Source organism: Chiroxiphia lanceolata, chromosome Z (genome assembly GCF_009829145.1).
Source record: "Chiroxiphia lanceolata isolate bChiLan1 chromosome Z, bChiLan1.pri, whole genome shotgun sequence".
NCBI lineage: Eukaryota > Metazoa > Chordata > Aves > Passeriformes > Pipridae > Chiroxiphia > Chiroxiphia lanceolata.
The window spans coordinates 18,998,560-19,023,634 of record NC_045671.1 but is presented as its reverse complement, the minus strand read 5'-3'; the positions used below and the strand labels follow the sequence as shown (position 1 = coordinate 19,023,634).

At 37.2% G+C, this 25,075-nt stretch overlaps 1 protein-coding gene across 5 annotated transcripts in view; it reads right to left on the bottom strand.

Annotated features, from left to right (window-relative positions):
• SREK1 (splicing regulatory glutamic acid and lysine rich protein 1) overlaps window positions 1-25,075 on the bottom strand; it is a 38,832-nt gene that overhangs the window by 9,367 nt on the left and 4,390 nt on the right. The window contains exons 2-11 of one of the 5 annotated variants that reach the window (XM_032675496.1): window positions 23,450-23,583; window positions 19,515-20,773; window positions 16,242-16,365; window positions 15,836-15,951; window positions 14,369-14,533; window positions 12,825-13,003; window positions 12,093-12,223; window positions 10,548-10,662; window positions 6,330-6,449; window positions 3,594-4,127 (exon numbers count right to left, since the gene is read on the bottom strand). In XM_032675496.1, the coding sequence (XP_032531387.1) occupies window positions 3,594-4,127; window positions 6,330-6,449; window positions 10,548-10,662; window positions 12,093-12,223; window positions 12,825-13,003; window positions 14,369-14,533; window positions 15,836-15,898 (1,307 nt within the window). In that variant the 5' untranslated portion in view covers window positions 15,899-15,951; window positions 16,242-16,365; window positions 19,515-20,773; window positions 23,450-23,583. Of the gene's footprint in view, window positions 1-3,593; window positions 4,128-6,329; window positions 6,450-10,547; window positions 10,663-12,092; window positions 12,224-12,824; window positions 13,004-14,368; window positions 14,534-15,835; window positions 15,952-16,241; window positions 20,774-23,449; window positions 23,584-25,075 lie in introns of those variants that run through there. The other 4 variants (XM_032675497.1, XM_032675495.1, XM_032675498.1 and 1 more) reach the window with 4 other exon arrangements.

Below are 25,075 nucleotides of genomic sequence, written 5' to 3'. Positions count from 1 at the left end.
TTCCATACCATAAGGCGGAGTTGGCCAGGCTGGGCATCGCTTGGCGGGTGGTGAGTGATTGTGTTGTACGTCACTTGTTTGTCTGGGGTTTTATTCCCCTCTCTCTCCTTCCCACTACAGTTATTATTGTTATTATAATTATTATTTTGTTTCAGTTACCAAAATGTTCTTTCTCAACCCCTGTGACACAGAGCTGGGCAGAGTGTGAGAAGGTTGAGCAAGGAAGGGGCTGGTGTGGGAACAAAGGAAGTCCAAAACCAACTGTTATGGTTTAACCCCAGATGAGCTCACTCCCAGTCTCCCTTCCCCTGCTGGGGCTGGGGAGAACTGTCAGGAAAAAAAGGAAAACTCCAGCATCTACCAGCTGCCAAGAAGGCAATTAACTCTCTCCCAACCAAAACCAAGACAGGGACCTTCTGAAGCTGCAGAGGAGCAGGTTTCTTAAATATTTTGTTCAATAAGCTTTTAACTTTGATTTCATCTCTAGTAAACAAAAACATAAAGCTGCATCAGAATTATGGAGCAAATAACACAATCACTGATCAGTTCTTCACTTGTTAATAAGCATGTCATTTTTCAATTAAGGATACTAGAAACTGATTATTCTGACAGTGCTCCAACTTTGGCTACATCAAGTACAACGCTGCTTTATTTTGCTTTCCAGTATACAAGTGAGTAACAAGTACTTTAGAAATTGTGTTCAAATTAGAAACTGTTTCTTCATGAAATCTAATTTTAATTTTCTACTTTTCTTATTTCAAGTCGAAGAACTACAATTGTGTCTCACCGCATTTGTTCTCATTTCTGTTACATTTGTCTTTAAAAAGATTTTTGCGCACCTGTTTCATTAGTGCTCTTACACAATACTAATATAGCAAAATTCAGGAAAAAGCAAGTCTGAATACTTCGAGAGTGATACTGCGTCTCCTAATCATACATGGAAATAACATTCAGCAGCTCCTCTGGTACTGCTGGCACTGCTAGCCTGTAAGATGTCAGTTGGAAAGACAGACAGACCCTTCTCTTCCCCTGGTCTGTGTCTCTTCCTTCATCTAGGAATCACAGATAACCATCTTATTTCCAGTACTTACACACTGCCTGTCAGCAAAGCAATGTCAGTTTCCACGTAGTTCCTAAAAAGTTCTGTATGTCCTGTTCCACCTTCAACTCTTCTCCAAAAAGATGAGTACTATTTGTCTGTCCAATATTTTACACTCATCAGGTAAATGATCAGCAGTCAGTGCTGTACTGAAATGCCAATCTGAAATGCCAATTTGCTGGATAATCTTCTCCAGAATGGTCTGTAACCATTTCAACTACGCAATGTCAATCACTAAAGAGATACCTCTAAAAGCAAGTTGTGACTCTGTAACCCAGCCTATTCACAATTACTTTTCAGAGAACAACAGCATTGCTAAGGTTGGAAGAAGCCTCTGAAGATCACTTAGTCCAACTTATCCCTCCCCCACCTTACAACAAGGTCAATCACGAGTAGGTTATTCACGGCCATATCCAGTTGGATTTCTACTATCTCCATGGATGGAGGAGTCTCTGCAACTCCTTGGGGTATCTGGTTCCAGTTTGCCCAGAAAAAACACCATTTAAACATTAGAAAAAAAGCCTTTATTTCCCATACATTAATACGAGCCTACTGCCTCTTAGCCTGTCACAGGCCTCCACAGAGATAACAGGCTCTGTCTTCTTCACATTCTTATAAGGTATATATACACATTGCTCACAACACTGCTGGCCTTCTCAGCTGCAAAGACCTTTGCTGCCAGCCAGCCTTCCAGCCAGTCAGTCCCCACACTGTACTGGTGCAATGACGTCATTCCTGCCTGGGTGCAGGACTTGTCCCTTCTCTTTGTTCAACTCCATGAGATGACTATCAGTCCATTTTTCCCATCTGCTGAGGTTTCTCTAAATGGCAGAACACTCCTTTGGTGTACTAGCCTCTCCCCACAGTTGGTTCTCTATTGTCTGCAATTTGCTGAGGGTTCAATCTGTCCCGCTATCTAGGTCACCAATAATGATGTTCAATAGTATTGGTCTCAGTATTGATACTCTAAGACAATGTTATGTCTGAAAAAAAATTGTAAATTCATACTAAAAAGTGTATTTCTCATTCTCAGTCTTCAAAAGAACACTGTCCTTGTGTAGCAACCTGTATAAAAAATATTAACTTCATACCAAAGTAGGGTTTTGCTCTTTGATTCCACTAGAAGAGATGCACTAATTTTTACTAGAGTTCTTTGCTCAATTACTTGGCATTGTAGCCTTCCATAACACTTTCTTAACTAGTAAGATTCTTAATTGTTGCAGAATTTTTGGTAATATCCAGCTAACTGCACTTGCCACTTGACATTAGGAAGCTGGTCTTCCACCAATGTTTTTATATAAGCTACATATTATGAAAATCTAATTCAACTCCTGAGGCCTACAGAGAGAAAATTTGTTTTCAAAGGTAACAGAAGCACCTCTACTCTATGTAGATCTTCAACCCATTAAAACAGGAAGCCACATATGCTTAAATAAACAGTATTTTGCCCATAAACCTCCAAAACAACATGGACATTTCATATAACACAAACAGAATATTAAGAAAACATTGCACCATCTTTTGCCTTCTATGAATCTTGCACTCATGAATTTTGAGGACTACAGGAATTCTGCTTTTGTTTAGTGAAATTATTATAATTCATAAAACTTTTCCCAATTCATCTAGCATTTCAGGATCTCAAGGTAACAAATATAACTTGTTCTTTAAATCCAACAATAGTACTGAACTCCTTAACTCCTGAGATATCAGAAAGCACTTTATCCACCAAAGATTCTGAACTCAGCTGCAATGCTTTTAGAATATGCATGAGTTTGACCATTTAGGGAGTGATTATAAAATCACAGCCTCCTTTTGCTGTACTGAATGTAAACAGAATTCCACCCAGTTAAGCTTCCCTCAGCTTCCCTCCAACACCTACATTAACTTCATTGTTTTCCTGGTTACTACCAGCAGCGTTAAGGAATGTTTCTTTTAACTTGCAGCTGGCCATCTAGTCAGCTAAACAAGGTATCCATCTCTTCCAACTGAATATTCACCTTGTGAAAGGTTAGCCAGCCAGGTGACATGCTTACCTCCTGCAGTTCAGCCACCCAGCCAGGAAGTGGCAAGTACTATCAAACAACTGTTCGCAAGATCTACGGACCAACACCGTGCAGTATGTAAGTGACAAAAGAACTATGTTAACAGTGACTCAAAACTTCATCAGGGCAAAGATGATGTGTGATGCTGGTCAGAACTTTCGCCTGTTTGCAACACATAGAAATGGCACAAGAATCACCAGCTTACTGTCCTCAAGGACTATACTGTATGGTTATGTGTAAATCAAGCATCAGCAGCCCAACACAAAACCACGTTCCATCAGGCATCATACAGAGCTTTTTATAATAGATTTTACTTTACAAGAAAATAAAAAAAACCCTGAAATAATATAAATTTATTTAGTAAGAGACACGGTGATATCAATACATAAAAGTTAGGATGGTGCCTCACTGAACTGACAAGTCAAAAAAAGCATGAAAAATTCTAAACAAACCTGCTGGAGCTACGAGATCTTCTTGAAGAGCTATAGCTTCTTGGGGGTGTTCTGGATCTCTTATCTTTCTTCTTTTTATCATCTCTCTCCTTTTCTCTTTCTCGCTCTTTCTCCTTATCCCCATCTTTTTCCTTTTCTTTGTCCCTGTCCTTCTCTTTGTCCTTATCTCCTTCTTTGTCCTTAATCTTTTCTCTGTCCTTCTCTCCTTCTTTCTCAATATCTTCTTTTTCTTTGTTTTGGTCTACCTCTTCCTTGTCTTTTTCCTTCTCTTTATCTTTTTCCTTTTCCCTATCCTTGTCCCTCTGTCTGTCTTTGTCCTTATCCTTTTCCCTGTCCCTATCTTTCTCTCGGGCTCTCTCTCTATCTTTGCTTCGTTCTTTATCTCTCTCCTTGTCCTTCTCTCTGTTTCTCTCTTTATCTCGCTCTCTTTCCCTGTCTTTTTCTCGGTCCCTATCCTTCTCCTTGTCTCGGTCTCTCTCTTTTTCTTTGACCTTTTCCTTTTCCTTGATCTTTTCTTTGTCTCTTTTCTTGTCCCTGTGAAAAGCCAAACACAAACCCATTAATTCATCTTTGAACTTTCCAATTAAAATTACAACTAACTTTTAGTATACATTAAGACAAAGTTTGTGTCTCTGTTGAAAAATAGTATCTCTTCAATATTTTAATTTTCCACCCTTGTTTACCATGAGGGAAAGGTTATATAGCTAGGATAAATTTGGGAATCAAATTGGAGAAGGGGAGGCCAAAATCAAATCAAACCACTATCTTCCAAGTGATGTTATTATGTTTAGAGAAAGTATGTCTCTTCATCTCACAGTTACGTAATTATACATACATCAATTTTCTATATTTTCTTAGGAGTAAGACAAACTCCACAATCTGTAAATTCACTCTTTACTAGAACTGTGTCCACATAAATGGACACACATAAAATGGGCCTCAGATTAACCACTCCCAAATGAATAAGACCAAAGTCTTTATTCTACGTGTTCTTGTACACAGATATCCTTGAACTGTTTCGAAGTCCAACAACAATAAATACACAGAAATAAAAAGAAAACATGGATAAAATTTCACCAGATCCTCTCAAAACTCAATCAAGACAATTCAATCATCTGTAATGTCATTAGGAATTTGAAAATTATTGAAAAATTGCTAGTACAGCAAAACCAGAAGCAAGGAAAATAGCTTCTGTAGGACAGGTAGAACGATAGACATTCATGAAAAGAATAGTGAGGAAAATTCCAACCCATGTTCTAGTCATCAAGTCAGACAAAAATTTATTAGCTCGCAGCTTTGGCTAGAAGATTACATTTAAGTTAGGATTATTTGAAAGTGCAAGACTCCATCTTTCCTCTCTAGCACAGAGACAAAAGAACAATTGTTCACAGAGAGAAACAGGAGAAAGTACAAGAGGAGAAATTGACTACCAGGCCTTTACAGGTCAAAAGAACCAGACTAACAGAAGTTGCTCTGTCTACTGGTATTAGTATCTATTCTAGATTCTTATAGATTCTAAAAGAGACTTCTTCACGCATGAAAGGTCCTAAGTGCAGTCCTCACCTTCTCTCAAACAGAGGAAGTGTTTGACTGTATCTTCTCAACTACTAATAAACAGTAGACTGTTGTATGCTCTGTGATCTGACAACTTTGATTCCCATAAGGTTCTGGCAAATACTTCTTTAGGAGTCTCAGAGAACGAATGCATCATAAAGACAAAACAGCATACAGTCCCTGCAACACCAAAGAACCTCCCAAGAAGTGCCTTCCAGTTTATTTATCACAGAGATTTCATTGGACTTGCCCCTTCCAGTGAGCAGATGTCTCAAGAAGCTCCAGACGACAACAAAAGAATCAAAAAGATTCACCAATAAAACCCAGCTTACTTTCAGTGAGGTCCACAGATCTGCAGTTCTTATTCCCACAAAACTTCTTCCCTCAAAGAACAATAGGCAACTGCATAACTCAAGTACAAAGCTCCCTTCCACAATGTATCAGGGGAATTACAGAGATGAAACAGAAAGAAAGCACCAAGATTTCTAGTCATGAAGCTACTTCCCCAGGTACTTTTGGTTTGAGATTATTCACTACTTCATCCCTCAGAAAATTATGCTATTTTCTTGTTGGAATTTTGCAGTTCAATAATTAGACAATCAGACATAAAAACTAACAGGTTAGATAAAGTACAGATGTATTACATCCTGAAATATAAATATGCATATAACAGACACGTGCATTTGTTCCTGCTGTTTGGCATATGATAAAGTCAGAGATGAAAACAAAAGCTCATATACAAAAACTTTTTACTACTTCTCAGAATACTGACCTCAATATCCTGTGAGGTCAGTTTGAATTCAACCTTCTTAACACACACATATCGAAAAAGCTTCATCCACTTTTTTGTGGCTTACACAAGCTACACAGAATATTCCTAATCTACTGGTTATAACCAGAATTAAAGTTACCTATTTTCAGTCAGCTGGGATGTTGGTATAAATGCAGACTAGGCTATCAAGTTCAGGTACCTCAGTGTGGTCGTTTAACTGCAGGTACCATAGAGGCTACAAGGAAGAAAATTATCCTAGCCAAGATCACTACACTCAGCATTAAAATTTACTTTCTGTTGTTTGTCCTACAGACAAGATTCCACCTTTTAGGATCATCTAAAAGGTTTAATTTTTTTTCAAAAGCTCTGTACTGTGAGCTAATAGTATCATTTTATGGAACAGAACTCACCGAGAACGAGAGCGACTTCTTGATTTCCGCCTTTCCGAAGATCTAGACCGTTTTTTCAGGGGACTTCTGGATCTACGTCTGTCCTTGTGTCTTGAGAGAGATCTGTTGCCTGATCTACTTCTATATGAAGGATGCCAGAACAAAAATATTTTAATATTGGAACCTCATAAAAATGGGGTCAACCAACAAAGGAAAGTTTACATAAATCTTGCTTCACCACATATTACTATATAAATAATTACACTTTAGTAACATACTGTCTACAAACATTTTTGCAAATATGGGTGCTTTATGCTTCACCAGATGCACATACTCTTCTTTGAAACAACGAACCATTGAAGTTATACCCATGTTTCATAATAATCTCCATGAACATTCTGGAAAATATAAATTAATATCATTTACAACAGCTGTCCTTACGAAATGACACTGCATAAAAAGCTGTGATTTGCGATTTCTAGCAGCTTGTAAAAGTAATTAGTTACAGATTACTTCCTTTCCAGGCCCAGCCACTTACTGAAGTCTTTGTCAGTGAAGAAAGCTGGCTTTGGCTGCATCAGTGTTCTCCACCCTTACAATTTAAATTAATAAAAACCCCAACAACCTGTGATTCAGCATTTAGTCAAGTTACCTTTTTAGTTGAGAGGATCTGTTAGTATGGATTGCAGTTATAAGAATTTCCAGGGAAAGGAAAGAGCATTTACTACATGATAAATAAGGAATGTAAATAAAGTAGAGATAATCTGATAAAAAAATGCAATTAGTCTTCTGCAGATCTGACGAAGAAAACAACACTTTTAGATTTCCCTATTTTTGGAAAATCGTTTTCCCCAGAAAAGCAAAAATAAAGAGCTGAATCTGCACTTTAAGTTTCACAACTTAGGCAGATTTCAACCTACTCAGAAGACTGGTTCAGAGGGCACCTTGGGAAACAACCCTTGAAAACAAAGGAGTCCAGGAGCGATGGACATGCTTCAAGAAGCAAGTCCTGAACACGCAGGAGCAGGCTGTCCCAGTGTGCCGAAAGGCAAGTCGGCAGGGAAGACAGCCAGCCTGGCTGAATAGGGAGATTTTGAAGGAAATTAGGGGGAAAAAAACAGCTACCGATTATAGAAAAAAGGGCTGGCTACTCAGGAAGAGTTTAGGAATATAGTTAGGTCATGCAGAAAGAAAATTAGAGAAGGCACAATTTTAACTCAATCTAGCCACTGCTGTTAGGGATAACAAGAAGTATTTCAACAAATACATCAACAGCAAAAGGAGGGGAAAGGAAAACCTCCAGTTCTTTGTTGGACATGGGGAGGAACATAGTCACCAAAGATGACAAAAAGGCTGAGGTATTTAACACCTTCTTTGCCTCAGTTTTCAACAGTAAGACAGGTTGTCCTGAGGACAACTGGCCTCTGGAGCTGGAAGACAGAACCAGGAAGCTGAACAGCCCCCCTGTAACGCAGGAGGAAACAGTGACCTGCTGAGCCACTTGGTTCCCCACAAGTCTATGGGACCAGATGGGATCCACCCAAGGGTGATGAGGGAGCTGGCACCAAGCTGCTCTCCATATCTACCAACAGTCCTGGCTCACTGGGGAGGTCTCAGATGATTGGAAGCTGGCAAATGTCACACCAATCCACAAAAAGGGCTGCAAGGAGGACCCAGGAAACTACAGGCCTGTCAGCCTGACCTCAGTGCCTGGCAAGGTTATGGTGCAGATCATCCTCAGTGCAATCACACAGCACCTACGGGATGGACAAGGGATCAGACCCAGCCAGCACGGGTTTAGGAGGGGCAGATCCTGCCTGACCAACCTGATCTCCTTTTATGAGCAGGTGACCCGCCTGGTGGATGTGGGGAAGGCTGTGGATGTGGTCTGTCTGGACTTCAGCAAAGCCTTTGACACCATCTCCCACAGCATACTCCTAAAAAATCTGACAGCCCACGGCTTGGACAGGGACACTCTGTGCTGGGTCAGGAACTGGCTGGAGGGCCGGGCCCAGAGAGTGGTGGTGAATGGGGCTCCATCCAGTTGGCTGCTGGTCACTAGTGGTGTCCCCCAGGGATCAGTGTGGGGCCCAGTCCTGTTTAATATCTTTATTGATGATCTGGATGAGGGGATTGAGTGTACTGTTAGTAAATCTGCAGATGACACCAAGTTGGGGGGGGAGTGTTGATCAGCTGGAAGGCAGGAGGGCTCTGCAGAGGGACTTGGACAAGCTGGAGAGATGGGCTGGTTCCAACAGGATGAGGTTCAACAAGGCCAAGTGCCACATCCTGCACTTTGGCCACAACAACCCCCTGCAGTGCTACAGGCTGGGCACAGAGTGGCTGGAAAGCAGCCAGGCAGAAAAGGACCTGGGAGTTTGGATTGACAGGAGGTTTAACATGAGCCAGCAGTGTGCCAAGGTGGCCAAGAAGGCCAATGGATCCTGGTCTGGATCAGGACCAGCGCGGCAGCAGAAGCAGGGAAGGTGATTCTTCCCCTGTACTCAGCGCTGGTGAGGCCACACCTTGAGTACTGTGTCCAGTTCTGTGCCCCTCAGTTCAGGAAGGATATTGAGGTGCTGGAGCAGGTCCAGAGAAGAGCAACAAGGCTGAGGGAGCTGGGGTTGTTTAGCCTGGAGGAGGCTCAGGGGAGACCTCATCACTCTCTACAACTACCTGAAAGAAGGTTGTAGCCATGTGGGTGTCGGTCTCTTCTCCCAGGAAGAAAGATAAGAGGGCATGGTCTTAAGCTCTGCCAGGGGAGGTTTAGGATGGATATTAGGAAGAAATGTTTTACAGAGAAAGTAATCAGACATTGGAATGGGCTGCCCAGGGAAGCGGTGGATTCACCATCCCTGGAGGTTTTTAAGATGAGACTGGATGTGGCACTTAGTGCCATGGTCTAGCAACCAAGGTGGTGTTGGATCAAGGGCTGGACTTGATGATCTTGGGAGGTCTTTTTCAACCCAGTCAATTCTATGATTCTATACCACATACCTGGATACTCTGCCTGACAGGTTAAGGTACCATGAAGTTTAACTTATGAAAGACAGAAAGATCACATATATGTAATATACACAAAGACAAGGGGAAGCCATTGTTTACCTACAGTTTTGTTCTGCTTATCAACACAGAAGCACAAACCAAAGGCAGGGCCAGTTAATGGCAACTGAATGAAAGCACAAGCGTGAATAAATTTTAAGTCACAAGAGATGAAAACAATGTGTTTTATAAAAGAGTAAACAGGGAAGTGGTAAGGATAGATTATTCTTGCACTTCTAAAGCCTGTACTTGTACCATATTTATTTGATAGTATAATTGATTATAACTCCTTCTCGCCAGCTTTTCCATATGTAAAAGAATCCTAGTTGCCTTGTTAAAAGACATGCATGAAAGGATGCAACAGAGCTATTGCTACAATAAGGACAACACCTTTTTAAAGTGTAAGCTATCAAATGGAATCATTCCAAGTTTTTTTTTAAATACTTAACAAAGCCAAATATCTTTAGATTGATGCTCAGAAGACATTCCGGACATTGCAAGGAGATGGATCATTTCAGGAAGTGTTTATTACTCTCCCATAGCAAGACTGTTTTATTCTTGGAAAAAATCTTAATTGGTATACTTCAAGGATGATCTAATAATTCTCTCTTATCCCATATTCCAAAGCCTGAAGTTCTTCACAACTGAAGAAATTCAGCAATGCAAACAAAATCTGAAGAACGAAAAATTGCCCATAAAGCCTTTTTCCTATGTTTTCAAAAACCAGAGCTTTACATTTACAGGATGGTAAATAAAACCATTGTATTTATTAACTCAGTATTTAGAAGTTCAAGACAATACGAATTTTATACTAGCAAAAACCGCCAGCCTATCTGCTCAGGGTGTTACCAGCAAAACTACACGCCCAATTCACAAAATGCAAGTTTCTTAAGACAGGTCATAAAATCGTATTATGCTACATACCATAAAATGTACAAAGAAACCACAGAAATTGTTGTTACATGGCACAAAAGGTGTCTTCTAGTGTGTTTTAACTGAAAGTAATCCTGAAAACATTTAGGATTTAGAGGGAAAGGGTATCTGTTCAGAGACAAAGTTCCTGGTAACTCTGGTCTGCTGAGTGCAAGCTAGTAATCTCTTCAGGGATACTTGTCCTATAACTAAGAAACCTCAGTAACCACCATCAAGCAAAAAATTCCCAATATGATCTTAGTCTGAAACAAAAAACATACCCACCTGTGTTTTGAGTGTGATCTTTTCCTTCTAGATCGGGATTTTGAGCTAGACCTGGATTCTGAACGAGAATGGGAACGAGATCGACCGCCTTTTCTTTCACTGCTCTTTCCAGACTCTGAGAGGAAAAAACCACTTTGCAGTGTAAGCTCAGAACATTTAAAGATCCCAGTTAACAATCTGGCACAAGTGGAATGTACCACATGTACTGCAAGGGGCCTACTCTCTGCACATCTTCCTTCTTTGCAAATATCCTTCAGAAACATCCAAGAAAGTCATTGCATATACTCGTTGAGTGCAGCCATCCTGCAGCAGTACACATAAACCAGATAATTATAAACAGCTAGCTCTACTAAGAATGGGATTTATGTTGCTGCCACAAAGCACAAGATCATAACACATCTTCCTCTTGGTCTATTATTTAATTATTTTTTTAAAATAACCTGAGAAGAACAGAGTAAATTTAGAGGGCGTAATTTTAAAAACAAGCATAACATTGAAATAATAATTAGTACTGTCTACACTTTCAGATATTTCAACCACTGTACAAATACAAAAATTTTATTCCTCAAACACTGTTTCATGGGAGGAAGGAATGAACAGAACAGGGTGAAAAGTCTGATCTGAAAACCAGGAAGTCAACAGAAACCTTAATAGTGATCTCACAATGGTTCACACTATAGGAGACTCTTATTCTGTTGCTTAACAGTGAAAAAACGTTAGAGCTATTTTTAATCCAACCCTAAAATGCAACAGAAAACACTCCTCCCCAAAAAACCCTCAAGACTCCACCCCATCTAATATACGTAAGACAACATCTGGGTTTGCTGGTACAAAGAATGGCAAAAAGTTGCTGGTGAAAAGAATTAAGATCTCAACAGCAAGTTTAATAAGTTGAGAATTTTTATGCTACAGTTTTGCAATAGTTTAAGCCAGCATAAATCAGCATTGGAATGTCTGTCTAACCTCTCAACACACAAACACCTTCCTCTTTGACTTTGCATCTGCGTCAACAGGGAATAAGGAAACAATCTGGATGAAAACAAGTCTTCTAAAATATGTTAAGTTTTATCCCAGATTTATTCTCTTATCTCATTTGCTATGAGGATGTATACAGTCTTGAGCCGTCATGAAAAAGAGACAAAATTAACCTGCTGCAGAAAAGGAAAGCATAATATTACTGCTTTCAGAACTATGCTGATCATTTAACTACGGCACTCATGTGTGCTAGAGGAGAATAAAAAAAATATAAAGCATTTTCTTTTAAAAGTTTCCACGTACTCTGAACTTAAAAAGTGTCATCAAAGTATCGATTTCTAAAAATTTTTATTTTTGAAAACATTAACTGAACATGTATGTGAAAAAACCGCATGAAATAAAAAGCTTCATTCCACTACTTTGTTGCATGAATAAAAATTCTCCTATTTTTTACCAACACATACTGAATACCTTGAAGTATCCTCTTTCTGTGTCTGAAAATGCTCTTAAAAGTGTGTGCCAAGGTACACAGAGATTGCATCTGTTAGCTATTGAACACAATATACCTACCTGGCTCAATAGCAGCAGATATGAAAGACTGGGCTTCCCTTACTCTCTTCATCACTTCTTCCAGCTCCTTAGCAGCAGCCTGTGGTGTCATTTCAGGAGGCTTCACTATTGCATTATTGGAGTGATTTATTCTAAGGAAAAATAAAAACATTTAATTCTTAAACACTTGAAAAGTAAAAACGAAAAACAAGTAAGAAAGAAAAACATCTCATCTTCCATGTACGACTAAAAACTTTAAAGTTCAGCAAAACTACAGATTTGTGCTAATACTCATTTTTTCCAAGTATCTGAAATATCTTTTGTTACTTTCAAATATTACCACTTTTAGAAACAGGCAGCACAATATTTCTCTGTTACAGTATTTTTAGTAGAAGTCTAGGAAGCTATTTCTCTATTTCATATAAAATCTCTATGCTAAGACCTACTAATTACATACGCATCATACGGAAAACTTAGTCCTAAGGACTTTGCAAATTCTTTCACTACTATAACCTCCACTACCTCAAGATTAATAGAAATATATTTTACTCAATGCTACCCATATTATTCTGAGAGAAACTTATGCTAAACCTTGAAATTGGAATTGATAAGAATGTTCCAGTTTGTTAACATTAAGTTCTTATACTGAAAAACTAGTCACAGCATTTTCCTACACATCAGAGTCATAAACGTATATACAGGGATACAAAGAAATCTCTCATTCAGTAGTCATATGGATAACTAATTTCTTACTTCAGTGGCCTGTCTCCAAACATAACTCCATTAAAGGCAAGAGCTCGAGGTACAGAATTTTGGTCAGCAAATTCCACAAAAGCAAATCGCGTTGGCTGAGTCTCATCACCTGCCATTCGCACAAATTTTACTTCTCCAACTTGCTTGAAGAATTCAAGCAGCTGATCTGCTGTTGTAGTCTAAAATGAGTCAAAAAGTAGAATATATAACAAAACCCACTTATAGAATATATCCGGTAGTCTAAGAGCTACAGATTTTGGAATGATGTCTCACCATTACTACACAGATGGCATGAATTTAGTAATGTTACACCGTAAAAAGAAAAAAAAAACCATGTATTTTTTCTTCCATTAATCTAAAGAATTCGTGCTTTATGGTGAACTTGCCACTGGTTGCCGCAAGAGAGGAGCCCCAAAGAGGAGATACAAGGACTCCCTGAAACAACATCTCAGCCTTGGCCACATTGATCTACATAACTGGTCTACTCTGGCCTCCAATCGGGAGGCCTGGAGACACACCATCTATAACGCTGCTGATGTTTTTGAGAACGCACGCAGGATCACCCTTGAGGAGAAAAGGCAATGCAGAAAGAACCGTGTCTTGCCGATACCATCCAAACAGTCTTTCCGCTTGCCTTTTGCAACCGGACTTGTCTATCTCGCATTGGCCTCATTAGCCACCAGCGCACTTGTAGCAAATGTGGGTAGAGCCCTTCCCAATCTTTGTTCACGAAGCCCAGCCATGATGATGGAATCTAAAGAATATTCTGTGATTTAAAATAGTGCAGCCAGAAGCCCTTAGTTCTTCATCTAGGTTAAAAAAACCACATTTGCACAGGATTTTGCACTTTTCAGGCAACTCATCTGAAATAACTGATGAGTAATTTCCTTATACACCTGTATGCAAGCTGATTGTGACTTTTGATCAATTAAAAAAAAATATCCAAAGAATATTAAAAGACTTAGCTTCATGTGGCTTTCTATTATTTTTCAGTTTATCATGATCAGTAGTACTTTTACGCTCAGTAGCTACTTCACCAGTCAAAAAAACCCAAAATGTAATACTTAAATTGTTATCAGTCAAAAGTAAGTATTTTTCAATTCATTCAATCAACTGCTGAAAAACCAAGTTGGTGACTGAAAGGTATTTATGCTAATTTTCAACTTCCACCAAGACACATCACTCCACCTTACTAAGCAATTTCACAGTGTTGTGGGAGACAGCTACCATGATCTCATGATTTCTGAGGCATTGTTAATCTAACACAACCCAAATGGACATTTGATCAGCATGCACAACTGTTAAGTGTGTTTCTTGAATTCAGCTACAGTGTGACTTCTCTGACAGAATGAGTTCCAGAGCCTGGTCTGATCTGATTGGCACAGAAGCATTCAAAATATCATGAATAAGCAACAAAATTTAGGAGGTTTTGTTTAAATTTATGTTGCCGTTTACTGATTTAACCGTTAAGATTAGAATTCATAAATTACAATTTCACACCTTTCATTAGTATTTCTACAACACAAAAAACCCCAAAAAGCTACCTGGGAATTTAAGTTTCCAACATAGACTGTTCTCCTGATTTCATCAATTTTGGATGGATCCACATTTCCCATAATTGGTGGTTGTGGTATTTCTCCCAGTGCTGTAATGTTAGGGTCCAATGCTGCTGCTGGTATAGCCCCTAAAGTGCCAAGTGAAACACCAAGCTGGAAAACAGAAAAACAGAATATACTTTCCAACCATGCACTAGTGGAAGACAATTCACTTCTTAATACTTGCCTGCCTTGACCGCTTGTATATAAATAGATCTAATAAAAATAGGCAGTACTTTAAGGTCACAGTACAGCAAGTTTTTTTACAGAACAAAAATATACCCATAAATAGCCTTCTATAGTTAAGATTTGCTGTGGGTTATCAATTAACATCTTATCAAAGAGCTCTGGACAGGGACCAGTGTATATGTACTGTATCAATCACAAAACATATACGTTTCAATTTTTAATGCTTAGATTGAGTAAGAGACCTTCAGACACTGCTAATGTTCTTATTTTTTTGACACAACAAGTATTTGCACTAGATGAGGAACAGCCGAGACCTTGCCCAGCAAGGATAGAAGGTAATTTGCAATGCTCGGTGCCAACAGATATCAGTCCATCAAAGGGAAACATAAGGTACCTTTTAGACAAATAAACCATGTAAGTCAAGATTAATTACAGCTGAAATGCAAAGGATATTCAGTCTAAGTTCTTTCCCTCACTCCTGGAGGAAAATATATCTCTCATGTTTGGAACTGGACATTGAACTCTCTCCTGGGAAACGTTAGAAAAAGTTTCTTAAAAATCACTACAAAGTTGGCCCACTGAGTTCCTGGTTTGAATTTTATCTTCTCTATCCAAAAAGCAACTGCCTTTCCCATAAAAAAATTTTCTAACTAGCCATGAGTAATTTTTTTTATGTAACAAAGGAAAAAACTACTCTATTTTAACTTGAAATTTTCCCTGCAGCTTGCTGATGTCAAGAAAAGCTTACAGAGGCAAAAGGGAATTAAGCAGAAGTAGCAGCACGAAGCTGCTACTTTTTGTAGTGAAAACATTGTTAGACAAAGAGTGAAAAACCTTTCTGTAGAGGTATCAAGTAAAATCTCTCTACTGCAGCAGTTTAATATTCTGAAGAATGGTGTCAATGTAACTATTATGTTTTAATAAATTTTTAGGACGTGGATAGCACTTCCACTTGACCAAATAAAAGGCTCTAGGGCAGGACAACAATTAAAATGGACAACCACCAAAACCAATACTTACCCACTGTTTTGCAAAATAATAATAATCTGAAAGAAAAACCCAGAAACATTGTGCATGGACATCTGATGAATCCTCAGCAAGCCTTTAGCACCACAGTTAAAAACTCACTGCAAAATCCATGGATCAGACAGTCCTTGTTCTCTGCACACAGGAAAGGCTAGAGCACAGAGGAAAACAGAAATTAAACAGCTACTGAATTTTACTTACTGTAGTCAAAGGGGTTGGTGTAGGTATGGGAAGCAACCCTGCACCAGGCATCAGACTTGTCATAGTAGGAGCAGGCGCCAATAGAGAGAGGGCTTTGGCTTCATCTGGGATTTTACCTGAAGAAGCAAATGAAAACATTACACAGAGTTGGAACACTAGACAGATGTTACTCTTTCTATGATTTTACAATTACCCTTGCATTTAAAAATGTAATAAATAACAATGAATCTATCTACCAGATCCTTACAAAGAAACAAATAAGAACTTAAGTTTTTCCTTTTACCCTGCTCTACTAGGAAAAACAAAAGTGAGAAAAATTTCAAAGACTAGCAATCTCATTAATGGATTATTATTTTAAAAACTGAATAATGTATACAATTATTTAACACTTTGAGCTATGGGTCACCTGTACTGGAAACTTAACGTTCATGAACCAAACGATATCAAGCATGGACGCTTTCCCAGGGCGGTGTTTTCGCGGTGATCGAAAGTTGTTTTACACATGACAACCGTTCGTGTTGGCTGCATCACTAATAGCACACAGAACATCAGATACAGAAAAGAAGAACATTTTTTAAAGTTTAATCCCCAGAAATGGCAAATAACCAAATCAGTAAAAGAAAGAAAAACAAAAAAAGAAAAAAACAAGTATGTGCTAACTGAAATTTGCGCTCTTCTTTATTCCTCTGGTGCTACCTACTTAGAATGTAAAAACAAGTAAAACATAAAATAAAAAAACTACTGAACTACAGTGACTGCACACAATACATACTACAAGTGAACCTGAAGGTGGAGGAGGGAAGAGCAGAAAAAATTTAGATTTGTACTGTCCCACATTGTAGGTCACCTCAGTTTACGGGAAACTTTGATAAATTTACTTTAAATTTACTGAGACTGAAGAAAATCATAACCGATCAGCTAAGCAAGCTCTATTTTCCCAGAATATGTATTCCCTGCTATTTCAACCTGATTATAATCCTACCGCCATGCTAAAAGTTTAAGTAATAAACTAATCCAAATTAAATGCAGGTTTCATTCAATGTTAGTCACAATTAGACTATTAAATGAATCCCAAAAATCTCCAAAAATCAAAAGATTTAATAGTCAAACAATTAGGATTACAATTAAATGTACATTTTAAATTTGAAATGCAAAGGGATTTAAACTGGTACAAACATTAAACACTAAAAAAAAACCTACCAAAAGAAGTTCTAATTATACTAGGTATCTTTGATCTGTTCAACATTACTGGCATAACTGTACATTTGCTAACCAGCTAAGCCCTTTGGTATTACCACATGAACAATAACAAAGTAAATGCTCTTATTTAAACATTGTTCTAATGTTTAAATGGTCAAGGAACATACAAAAGCTGTGCCAGTGGCTTTTACTGCTTTGATGCAAACTACATATGTTTTAACTTACAAGACCTCTAAATTCAAAATTAAAATACAAATATTCTTATCAAAAAGCAAAACATGAGGTATGTTTCCAAACACCACGTAGTTTTAGCTATATGAGTTCCAAATGACCCCATGGAAACATACTACTTTAAAAAATGAAATTAAAAAATTTTTGCAAACCTATTTTACAGATCTGCAGGAAAGACTGGGTAACAGTTGGATATGACCAAAGGACAAAAAATACCTAAACGAAATTGAATTTGATGTAGCATGGGTAGAACAGAAAAGATAAAGTAACAGTACCCATTTAATTTCATGCTTCCTATTTACATTTATTTTATTTATGTTAAATTTTGAGACACCTTCCTCCTTAACATGTAAGAAACCACTCGATTTTGCTATCTAAAGGAGAAAAATAGGAAAATTGTTAGCACAAGAATTAACTGTGCAATAATGAATTCCAGGGCTTTTTTTAAAAAACATGCATGAATCTAAGCCACCATCACAATGTTCAGCACCCTTCACAGATCTCATTTTGAAGTCAGGTATGCAATGAGAGGTGTACCTGACTGCTCAAAAGTATCATGTACTTTGCTGCATACCCTGCCTAATATGCTGCCAACTAAAAGGCTTTTGAATATATAGTTCCAGCAGCTGTGCATGCAAATTAGGCACAGAATTATGTACCAGTTCTTCTGATAAACTAAATACTTAAGTGCTTTCAAATGACTAGTGAACCAGAATTTATCCTGAACAGTGAATATCTTGCAATTTGTGCAGCTTTCTACGGATCAAGAGACATTGCACAAGTAAATCCGATGGCAGATGGCTCCTAAAGTGGTGTGTCTGCATGCTAATTGAGATCCTTGGTCAGTAATGTACATAAGCATATGCCTAATTCAAGCATGCACTTACATACAGCCAATTCAACACACACTTAACCAGGTAAACTTACAATACGCTTAGGCACTTAGCCTTTTTAAACAGGAGTTGAGTTAGGCACGTAACTAAGAAGGACAATGAGTCAAGACTTAAACAGAAGCCTAAACTTCAAGTATATGCATCATGGCATTGAAATAATTGGAACTACTAATTTGCTCAAGTGTTTTTAAAGGAATCCACTGAACATTTCAGTTCCATTCACCATTATAGTAGCTCAAAGAATGAACAGCATGCATATGTAAATTATAAAGTTTGCAGCATTATTTCCAGAATACTTTGGTCTTTAACAATGTAAAGTTTTAAAATACAAAATCTAGTCCATCAGTTCAATACCACAAAAAAAGATTATTTATTTTGTTTTCAAGAAAGAGAAAGGGTCTATCTCTACAGACATAACCCAGAAAATTTGCCTGGATATTCAAAAATAGTGTCTTTTCAAAATATCTTTTCCAGTTTTTAAGACCAGGCCAAAATTCTATGGAACACTGTCGTGGGGAAATAAAAATCTGCAATGTCTTAGAAACCTACTTCCCTGTTTTTTAAATGGTTTTAAAAAACAAATTAATATGCGAGACCAAATACCCTCACGAGTATTTTGGAATTTTATCTCTGTGAATTTATTTGTAAAAGGAATACAAGCTCACAAAAATACAATAAAACATGTGGGGTTTGACACAACAGATTAGTATAATTTAGTTTAAAGTAACACTTTCATTTTTAAAACATGGTATTTAAAACCTGAATGGAAATGAGGTGAAGATATTTACTTTCTAATGAGGGAAACAGACAATATAAATATGTCACATCTACACCCCATTTCTTAGAAGCTCTTCTGCTTAGTAAATTACAATTTCTATGATCAATTATTTATTGATTCTTCACTCTGCAAAGGAATCTGGAAGCAAATGTAGATTAGCTCACCACTGCCTATAGACAGTTGTGATTGCTACTTTTTTGTATCATCGAAGTCTTAAGAGCCGTAGTAAGCCTAGTCCATACCAGAACCCATTTTGACGAAGGCTGAATAGAAGTACCTGCATTAAACAAGTACTAATCACAGTATTTATTCCTCAAGTGCTCAGAAAAAATTAATTTCCTACCCTTTGTAGCGAAACTACACAGTTAATCCTCACCCCCAAAAATGCGTCTGCAATAAGTTTGTTTTTTAAAAATACAGTTCACAACTACTCTGAACATAACAGTACTTATTTTCCTTCTATTTTAAAATCAATGGAACGTGTACACTTACAAATAAAATACTTCATGTGATCCAACTCATGAATCTTAGTGGATTTAGCAGCAGCGAATAAAGACATGCAGCTACTGGCAATTACCTCAACTGCCAAATCCAACAAACATCATCAAGCAAAGCTCTTTTCAGAGTGAAACCAACAGATCCCAATGCAGCTGGTTGGGAAGAGCAATGCCTGAAGACCAGACACAGCACCTTGTTCACCACTTCTGTTTCAGGGCTCCCATTTCACAGGAAGTGAAAACATCATTTAGGGATGAGAACTATCTCAGTCACCCCAGCATGAACTGCCAGGGCTTCTGAGACTGTGAGATGATGGAGAAAACACTTTTTTTTTCTGACTTTTCTTTTTTTAAACCTCTTCTTCAAATAATTACCACTGCAGCATGTCAAAAATGCAAGTATATACACACATACGCACACACACAGAGAACTGATTCAATCTTCTCACAAATAACAGTGTTTAAAGACAACGTGTCTCACGTAACACATTCCAACCAAAATTCCATGCTGCATTTGTACTTATGAGTGGTAAACAGTCTTTTCTGAAAATTACAAGAAAAGGATGAAATCTTCCTGTCACTGACCTCACTGCAGCAAGGTTTCATCAAAAGTAAACAAATATTTCACGACATTCAAAATTCATAAAAGTTGTTTCAGAAATAATTAGTTTAAGCTCATAACATTAGACATAAATAATCAGCCTTCTTTTAAATAGACAGTGCAACCTAAAATAAAACACTCTGCTGAGGAAAATAGCAGAGAAATATCATGACTTTACTTTCTAAAGTTGGTTTCTCCAGAAGCATGAGTCTCAACTGTCCTTTTCCAAGAAGAACTCATAAAACACAACATATGAAAGAATGTATCTCAAAACTGTTCCTGCCTTCTGACACGATGTGCTCATCTGTTGAATTTAGCTGCTTAAATGTATTCTAAATCAAATTTATCCTTAATTCACAGCATTGAAGATGAATCATATTCTAAATTCTCTGTATACCATCCACCATTCATAAGCAGCTTCAGGTCAACTTCAAGATCAAACACTGTGAACCCTTTACAAACATCATTTTTACAGAACTGAAGTACCAGTTCACAAGTACAAGGGAAAGAGATTTAACAGAACAAAACAAAAAAGGGACAAAATAAAATAAAAATAAAAGAAACAAAGGAAAGAAATCAAAATAAAATAAAAACAGAGACAGGGCGTCCATCTTCAGCAGGCCAGACTTCGATCTCATTTCCCCCATGAAGATTTCACTTGGCGGCAGGTTTAGTGGCATGGCAAACAATGCCTAACTCAGGCAAGTGTAACAGGTCTGCCTTGGCCAGTCTAGTCATCTAATAATGCACAAATATCACACAGAGAAAACATACAAAACCAAATTAATAGTCAAAATCCATCTACCAGATAATGTGGACATAAAATTTAGAATGATTAGGGTGGCATCTTTGTTTAGCTTTCAACCTTTGCGTTTTCAAAGTATATTCAAAGAGAAACCTACCAATACACACACAAAAAAAGTCATATTTTAACATCTTAGTAATTTTACTTCACTTACAATTACATTTTTGTTAAATTGTTATACTAAATGTCATATAATTAAGACTGATTTCATTCTGTAGTGATTCCCTCCTCATACACCCTTGATTTACCACTGTTTAAATACATTCCCAATTTCATATTTTATTCTCTTTTAAAAAACTGGGTTTTCAGAGTTCATTTCACCTCTCCCTTATGTTCAACTTGGCGCATGAAATGTTTTATCACTGGCACTGTCGGACAATTACATAATTTTACCTCCTGGCAGAATAAAGCCATCACTACTTTTAAAACCCGTGATCCACTCCACTGACTCCATTAACAATGCATCATATGACACATATTGAATCAAAAACCTTGAGCTGTGGTCTCCAAAGTCATATTTATTCCACACAATAAATTAATCAGAAAGTTAAATCTGTATAATTCACATCTTTTTATAAATGCTTATAATAAAAAGTTACATGAAAACAGCATTCTGACATTAAAAAAAGAAGTTACCTCAAAACCCAATCACTTGTTCACCTAATTATACATACATTTCTGTGGAGTCTAGAATGATTTTGAAGAGTGACATTTTAATACAGTTTCTCAGAAACACCTAATAAGTCAGCTACAAATAAGAATCGGAACAAGATTTGTCAGAACTTTGATTTTTTCTCCTTCCACTCATTGTCTACCACCAACAGACAGGAAAAATGTAACTTTACCTGCCTGTTGCCATATCATGTCAGGCAGTGATCGCATCAGAAGAAAAACACCAGGAGGTGTGTTCACCCATTAGGCAACAATCTTCCCTCTCTGGAAGTACTGAACCAGTGTTAATGTCTTTTTGACAAAATGTAAAACTAAGATCCTGAATAAACCTTAGTCAATGTATTTAGGGGCAATTTTCCAACTGGGGACTGATCCCCTTAGCCTATACACAGTTGTAAGTGGATACAGCCATATTCTCTTTGTGATTTTAGAACAAGTTCAAAATATGAAACCAAAAAGGCCCCAAAACAAGGCACAGAAGCAACTACAAATCTAGGCTTTACAAAGACAAATGTGCGATATGCCCCTAGTAAGAAGGCTACAAGAACAGGTAGGTCAGTTGTAGGTCAATATGGCCTTTAGTGAAAAGTACTTAGAGGGTTTCTGAAATTTTGAAGACCTGGCAGAGTTTGCTAAGAAAATCCCAGACGATTATTACAGCAGCGCTTATCTCACACTATCTAGATCATGATGTGGCAAACATGCCAAAAAACAGTACTCTGGGACCATCGTTAACAAACTCTAGGAAGTTAACAGTATTTTTTTGAACTCTTGCAGTTAGAGATGTTAATAAGGGGTAATTCTGGACTTGCTGCAGTTCATGGTTCAACCTCTATACGTATTGTTCATGGCAAAGCTACCAGGTTGAAAGTGAAGTCAGGTTCACTCCATCAGCTGGAATGATTCCACTCCAAAGAGGCAAAAGGGCCAGAGCTAAACAGTTAGATGCTCGATTACACAATGATCCCAATGAAGTCAATGGGGCTCTGCCTAACTCCAAGAAAAACGCCTACCTTAGGACCACGCTTCAGGTAACTGTATTCAGATCTAGGACACTATACTAACAATACAAACTGCCTTGTATTCAATATATCAATAAAAGTGTGGCCTCACAGCTAGGTAAAGGAACATTTGCCAATTTAGTATTCATCAAGCATTTTGGTTTTTTAAGAGTTTTTAAAAGCATTTTATGATGGAAGCATTCTGTACAGATCACTCCTTATTTAAGGAGATATCTAAAACCAAAGAGAAGTATTGCTATAGATAAGAAAAACTTTATGACACATAAAGTAACACTTTCAACAGTAACATGAAAGAAAAATTCCTGTTAAAAAATAAAGCTAACAGGTAAACATTTATATTCAAAAGTAACTATCACCATGAATGCTAAATATTTTAGTTTAGATGACTCTAAAATGGCCAAATCCATATATTGCACGTCTACAAGAGAAAATTGGGATGTACTCTTAAACAATGCAAAAATAATCATTGTCTTAAAAAAAAATACAAGTCAACAAAAAATCCACTACACCAAACGTGATACATTAAGATTCAAACTGCAATGTTATTGTGTCAGGAAACTGTCTGATCTTTTCAGAGCTCCATTGACTTCAGTGAGCACTCTGTGTAAGAATAACCTTGCCAACACAAACCATAGTGAATTATTTTACTTTTTTTCCCCTCAAAATATGTGATGATTATGGAAAAGCGAATTATAATTTAAATCAGCTACATTATTGCTAATGCTGAATTTCAATTAAATCTGTATCATTGGGCTTCCTCATTCCATTTTCAATTTTGATTCAAGACTTTTCTCTCAAAAAGCAATAAAATAAAACAAAAGAACAACAGAGCACCACCTTTTTACATGGAAAGCTTAAAACACTGAACAGACACAACAAAGACCAATAGTACAAAAGAATGTCTAAAATACCAACCTTCTGCGCAGGGAACAACTATCAAAGCTCTGTCAATAAAAACCGTGTTAGTTAGATGCTGGGCCACACCAACACTTGATGCTTCGCGAAACTTAATATAACATACTTTGGAGGAAAAAGCAAGAGGTGCGTTGCTGCAAGATAAAACAAAAAAACCCAATTACTCATATTAAAAAACTGCATGTACATATTTTTAACTATTACTTCTTAATAAAAAAGAAGGTTTTAGACTAGGTGAGTTGCTGCAAGATAAAAGGAAAAAAAAAACCAATCAGTCATATTAAATAATTGCTTGCATGTATTTTTAACTATTACTCCTTAAGGAAAAAAAAGGTTTTACACTTCCTAGAAAAGTTAGTCATAAGAGAAGAGTATAGAAATCTACTAATTTGCCTACTTACTATGTCACTGAAAGAAGCATAGTGTAGCACCTCCTTCTTTTTAATGAAAATTTATGAAACCAAAATCACTAATCAAAAAGGCTAATTTTCTTCTATAATCTTGTATAGTAGTTCCAACTTACTGTTTTAAGTAGCATATTTACTTGATGCATTTGTCAAGTAAATAATTTATAGTTTATCTTTTTTTCTCCAAATAAACCTTGTTGAAGAATGCCAAACAACAAACCCTGCCATTTTTCAGTGGTTCCTTCAGATACTAGCCTGTAATAACTAATATTTTTTCTTTGGTTTTCATAAAAGCTGTTTTATTAATTCTTATTAAAATAAAAGCAGTTATTGAGAGTTCTTTCAAATACTGGGTCTTAGTTGACTAATATAACAAAATTCCTTTTTAGCATCTCCCTTAGTTTGGCATATTGTAGCCCGACGAAACACTGGATAAGGGAGGAGCAACTCATCATTTGGCTACAAAAAGGAAGAAAATTTGTAATTTGCTTTTCCATTAAGCAGTATACCAACTGAGAACATGTAAACACTGAAATCTTGATCAAAACCACAGAAGTTTGCTTTAAAAATGGATTCCCTAGTCAAGGTTTGTGACCTTTATATGAGCAGCTTATTTCTTCACATGAAGGAAGTACAGATGAAATTTTTAAAGAGAGAATGCAACAGGATATTGCTGAAATATTAGCAATTTCCATTTGAAAAGACCATTTGCCTTCTAGCAAAGCAGAAACTTAGGGAAAATGCACTGCATAAACTGTTTCACCCTGGTCCTGCCTCAACCCAAACTGAAAAACTCGTCAACTTTCTGGAAGTACCTGCTGCAGTTCAAGTTTAACTCAACCCATTTTGTAGTTCCCTCAAATTCCAAAGCAGGTACTTCCAAAGTTACTCTATGAAATTAATTAGATCTCAATATTTAAATATAAATTTAAAAGTTTTAGACATATTATTTCATCATATTAATTGCAAAAAATAAACTGGGAACTTCAGAGGCAGGTACACTATATGTTTCACAGACAGTATGTTTCTGGTTACCAGAACAGTAGCACCCAGGTAAAATACCTAAAGAGATGGTTCAAATTCAGAATTGCATTTAGAAACACTTATGATGGACACTGAGGAGGAAAAACTAAACAGGGCGTAGGAGAGACAAACATGAAAGCCTCATACAGTTTAGAAAAACATTACAAGATGACCACATTTCTTCTACCCACTTTGT